General features: G+C 37.8%; 1 protein-coding gene across 1 annotated transcript; it reads right to left on the bottom strand.

The window, feature by feature from the left end:
- Positions 1–256: 256 nt before the first annotated feature.
- LOC145039283 (uncharacterized) lies at positions 257–1240 on the bottom strand. Its single transcript, XM_078987353.1, has one exon. The coding sequence runs from the start codon at positions 1238–1240 to the stop codon at positions 257–259; it is 984 nt and encodes a 327-aa protein (XP_078843479.1).
- Between the last annotated feature and the right edge of the window lie 4678 nt (positions 1241–5918).

Here is a 5918-nt window from a genome sequence, read left to right as displayed (position 1 = left end):
AGTTGCAAACCACAAAATTTTGTGAATTGGAAATTAACGGGTAAAATATTCTAATATAATGTTTTGTAAGAATCCCATAACATAGTTTGATATTGAGGACAAACTTTTAGGGTATATCAAAAGATTATCTGACAGATTCATCACACACTCATATCAATTATACAACATTTAAAGATTTTTATACACAGACATCAAATAAATATATTACATAAATCATAACAATAAGCTTTGAGAAAGAGCACACTAACCTCAATCATCAAACTGAGACAACAGTAACAATATGAGGAATCTTGTCTTCATCAAAGGGAAGACTAATATACTCACGAGCAAACTCCTCAGCAATTTCAATCGCTAATTCACCATGTAAAGCCTTACAATACATATACAACACAGTATTTGCAGCGGTATAGTGAAGCAAAAATATCGTCAAAAAGCTTAAGAAACTAGAACTGATAATCGTCTGCAACACGAAATCCAAGCTCTTCCAATCTTCAACAATGGTAAAACCCAACACACTGTTCGTAGCCATCCACAACGAAGCCCCGATTAAAACCCCAAAAACAAGGATCAATGACAACGAAACAGACTTCATCCCGTTCACCAAATACGAGCTTCTCCACAACGGCTCAAATCCCCATTTCGATTCGGTGACAGCAATCACAGGAGCCAATCCCCAAATCACTTGGAAATAAAGCATAACCAGACCCAAAGCTACAGCGAGAAAAGCGCAAAACCATAGGAAATTACTCGAATTGTAGTCGACTGTAAACCCTAGGTTTTCCGCTAACTTGACAATTACAAAAGCGAACATAAAGAAACTCAGCGAGATGAGAAAGAGAAAAAACTTAGCTGCAATTGTCGTCAAAACGAGAGGGAAGAACGAGAAGATTATCGATTTGAGAGATGGGAAGAATTTCACGGGTCTACCATAGAAACCATGGTATGTGCTGTGGGTAATTGTGGCTAGGGCACAGGTTGAGAGAAGATAGACGACGATGGTGTAGATGAGAGGGAAAATTAGGGTTTCTGGAGACTTGAAGGTGTAATCGCCGAAGCTGGAAACGAAGTGATCTCGGGGATTGGAGAGGTAGAGGGTAGGGTAGATGACGATAGAGCAGGACAGAGGGAGGAGAAAGAGGACTGATAAGGCGAGGAAGTGGCGTGAGTGAGCGTTTACAATACGCTTCGACTCTGAGAAAACGCCACATAGATTTAGCGTGTGCGCCGGCGCCATCGCCATGGCAGTGGATATAGCAGCGGTGATAGATGGTGGCGGCAGAGACGACGGAGTAATACTTCGTTGCCGTGTGACTTTCCGGTATATGGTGGAGTAATTACCGGTGGGTGTTAAAAAGAACTTTTAAATATATGCCGTTTTTCTAGAAGACTAGAACAACCCAGATTAGTCGTATTACACTAGAAATCGAGTAATCTTTTTTATTAAAAAAAATACACTTCAAAAATGATCCTTGTGGTTTTTAAAAATATTAAGTTTAGTCTTTAAGTTCAAAAAACCTCATAGATGGTCCCTGTGGTTTCAAAACTTTTAACATATAGTTCTTCCGGCTCACTCCGTTAGCATTTCACCGTTAACTCATTTTTTAATAAAATATTGCAGGGGTAATTTCATCAATTCAGTTGTAACCTTCTCTCTTTAAAAGAAATTGTGTGTCCGATTTTTGGTTTCCCCTTTAGCTTTATCAGTCCTCATCTCTCCTCTCTTCCTTTCCACTGTTGCTCGACCGTTGCACCATTCACGACATCGAATCGCTTCTGATTCAAAGATGGTGACTTGCAGATGTGGGAATGAAGCAACGAAGATCACTTCATGGACGGATCGTAACCCAGGAAGACAATTTTGGAACTGTAGAAGATGTGGTTTCATTTGATGGTCTAATCCTCCTATGTGTGCTAGGGCATTGGTGGTGATTCCAGGTTTGATAAGATCAATGAATCGATTGGAAGAGAGGGTCGTCATTGTAACTGCAGAATTGTGGAACTACCAACTGATGTTGTTTTGTTCATGGGTGTTTTTTTGGTATTATTTTAATCTCTAAGTATATTGTGAAGGTTTGGATGGTAATGGAGTTTTGGTTTTTGGTTTGTAAGCATTGCAGGGTTTTTTTTTTTTTTAATCGGATAGGGGTTTTTTTGCTTTCAGTTTATGTAGGTGGTTTTGGAATTGGTGTTGTTGTATTTGGTTTATGTATCAGATTAATGTGTAATGCATTGGTAATGGTAATGGTAATGGAATGTAGTTTGTTATAGTTCATTGTTCAATTTCTTGAATGTTTTTGAAATGCAATTGTTAAGTGTATTGTAAATGCATCTTGAAGATGGTTTTCATTTGCATACACACCATTGCATTCAAAGTTATAAAGTTCTTAACACAACCATGATGCAAAGTTTTCCAAAGACCTACAACACAAGCATTACATGCAAAGTTTTCAAGTTCTTAACATATCTTCAAACAAGTACACATGACTTAAGTTTCTAAATACCTACAACACCAGCATCCTAATAACCACTAAAAATAGTTTTCATCCCCCTCCAACTTCACCACTGCCTCCCTGCCCTTTACATGTTCTGGAATTGTGCCCTTTGTTATGATACTTTGAACAAGTGACTGCCAAATATTTCCTGCTCAATCTACCAGTTTGGCTGTTTGGCTCATCAACACCCTCCTTCTCTTCTTCTTAGGCCTCCCAACCTACACATGTTGATATACTATAGTTAAAATTGAATTCATTCCATGTTCACATGTATACTATATATTTCGTGTACTTTAAATACAAACCTATGTTTTATTTTGGTGGAAGTAAAGTGAATGGTCAGTCACTTTTAGGCCACATTGTACGTCCATTCAATGGATCAATTTTGTTGAAATACATGGCTTTCCATGTTGATAACCTATAGCAAGGATGGACCCATCATCAACACATGGGGCATTTTCACCATTTTCAATTTTGTCTCATATAGCACAAACAACATGTCTACATGGGAAACTTGTAATCTCCCAAAACCTACAACTGCAACTTTGATCATTCAAGTTTACCACATACTGGTCTTGCCATGTGCTTGCCACTTGGTACTTTCCTTCCCCATTGTATTTAGCCACATACTTTGATGCATCAGTCTTAATCTTTTCAAACAGTGTAGTTGCAGTAGGGGTTAGAAGTCCTTCACACTTATCTATTTCCTTTTGCACCACACATAACCTCTTCATGAGATACTATCTAATATACTCTAAGCAAGTGATAATAGGCTTATCCCTACCTTCATCTAGCTTAGAATTGAATACCTCACAAAGGTTATTCAACAAACAATTAGTATGTGCCCTTCCTGAATAATAGATATTAAGAGAAGAGAATTACACATATAGTAAACACACAACAAGGAAGATTAACATTTCTCAATAAATTTCTAGAAACTTACCACTAAAGTGAGATTTAGCCCAAGTGTTTGCTGGGATCTTAGACACCCAAGCATGAGCCTCCGCATTGATCTTCTTTAGCTCATCCATTGCTCTGTTAAAATGATTGACTGTTGTTGCTCTACCACACTCCCAAAGCTGGTCACTTAAGTCTTTTCCTTTCCACTATTTCTTCATGTTTTCCTGGATATGCCTCAAACAGAATCTGTGTTCTGCACTAGGGAATACCTTCTCCATTGCTGCTGTTATTCCCTAAACAAAAGTCAATGTATGCAACATCAGTTAACCAAATGTATTTAGAAAAAGTAATAAAAAAAAGTTAGGTGATAGACACCTTTTGTCTATCTGAAATGAAGGTAAAGTTTGAATTTGGTCCCAAATGCAGATCTTCTCCTAACAGTTCCAAGAACCAGGTCCAACTACTTGTTGATTCTGTCTCTACCACTGCATATGCTACAGGGTATATGCCATTGTTTGAGTCCAACCCTACAACAGTTTACACTTGCCCATGGTAAGGGCCCTTCATGAAAGTACCATCTATACCTAGAAAATCTCTTAAACCAGATTTGAATCCTAACTTCAATGCACCTAAACAGACATATATTCTTCTAAAAGTTCTTGTAGTAATAGACAAGGTGGTTTCTGGATACGCATCAATCCGAACTGTTGTACTAGGATTAGTGTTGAGTAGCTCCAACACATAATCCCTCAAAAATCCATACTGTACTTGGTAGTCCCCACTAATGATACGCTCAGCCATTGACTTTGCCCTAGCAACCTTTTTCAATGATATTCCTACCTCCGGTTTCTTGCACAACTCTTCGTGTAAAGCTTTCACTGGAATTTTAGGGTTACTCTGTATTTATTGAATAATTAAGTTTGCTACGTATTTGGAAGTGCAAGCTTTAACCGCCCTTGTTTGCAAACATTTATGCTCATCCTGTACCGTTTTCACCAACCAATCCTGATTTTCATTAGCCCTCGATATTTGGAGTGCCCATGGACATGTACCTTTATTGGCAATTATATCTTTACCCTTGCACTTTGCCCTACTTCTAGTTGAGGGCCCACCACCATCAACTCCTGTAGAAGGCTTACTTATAACACCTTTACATTTCACCCTAATCCAGATTTTGTCATTTTTGGCTACGTATAAAGACCTCCTTGTTGCTACAACATGTGAGTTCATGTAGTTTTTAACATCAAGCTTGGCTTGGAAGACCTGGCCAATCTGAAATGGTTTAACATGAACCTCTCCATAAGAGCATGTACTTGACTTACTCAACTCTTTTAGCAGTCTCTTCCTATCATCTTCATGAAATCCTGCAAATTGATAATCATCAGTGGCAATAACTTCCAACTCATCATCAACCATGTCAATCTCTTCATCTTTTGAATGATTGTTTAAGATTCCATGTTCATCTACATCAATAGCATTATGGAATTCACTCATGTCTACATCTACATCAAATTGTATGTTAGACTCATCCACATTGTATTCACTGTCATCAGAATCATCTCCACTATCCTCAGAACCATGGCCACTCTCAGAGTAGAAAGCCTCTCCACTATCATCACTCACCATACCCTCTAGATAATCCACTTTTGGTTGTTTTTCAAATGAATTTTCAACATTAAACTCAGCATCATCATCAACATAAAGTGAGTAATCCTCTATAAATGGTTCGTAATCATCAACTGTTGTAGTATTAGCTCTATCATCAGCTTGGCAGCTTGGTTCCTGTATATGGTAAGTTCCCAATGGTTCTTCAGTTTCAACTGCACTAATGATCACTTTTTCTTGAGTTTCAATTTCATGATTCACCACTTCCTTTTGAATGACATGACTTTGTTTGCCTTGTGACCTTATAAATGGTAGAATACTCTTTGAGTGATCATGGCCTTCATCAACATCTACCACTTGTGACTGCTCATAATCAGAGTTCATAGACTTGTTTAGATCAAGCTTTGTACTACATGATCATGCTTCTCTCCTACAAGGTTTCTTTTTATTCATTTCAGGTGACACACTATCAGGCTCCAACTCTTCAATAACAACTTTAGAAGGAGACTTGTAATAACTAGCTACCCTTGTCTGACCAGTTTCAATATACACCCTAATAAGTCTGTGTTTAGGGACATATGATACCATTTTAAGTACATCTTGATCATTACCTAAAGGCATTAAGTCATAGTCCAAAGGGTATTCAGGGATACATAAATGGTAGTAAAGGGTTTGCTCAGTTTTGTACCCTAGTTCTCGAACCATGTCGTCAAGATCATGAACTGAAAATAAATTAGTGTCAACATCATCTACATATGCTACAACACCATCAACGTATCTCCTTCCAGGTGCTTTGGTGAATACACCACTGTAGTGTATCTTCAATGTGAAATAGTTGTCATAACCTTCTGTAAACACAAAAAAAAGAGTAAAATAAATGATTTCCTTACATCAGCACAATAGACCAAGAAAAAACAAGTT

This window comes from Lactuca saligna, chromosome 4 (genome assembly GCF_052625555.1).
Source record: "Lactuca saligna cultivar CGN05327 chromosome 4, ASM5262555v1, whole genome shotgun sequence".
Lineage (NCBI taxonomy): Eukaryota > Viridiplantae > Streptophyta > Magnoliopsida > Asterales > Asteraceae > Lactuca > Lactuca saligna.
The sequence above is the reverse complement of the archived record's forward strand: the minus strand, read 5'-3'. Positions and strand labels throughout refer to the sequence as shown.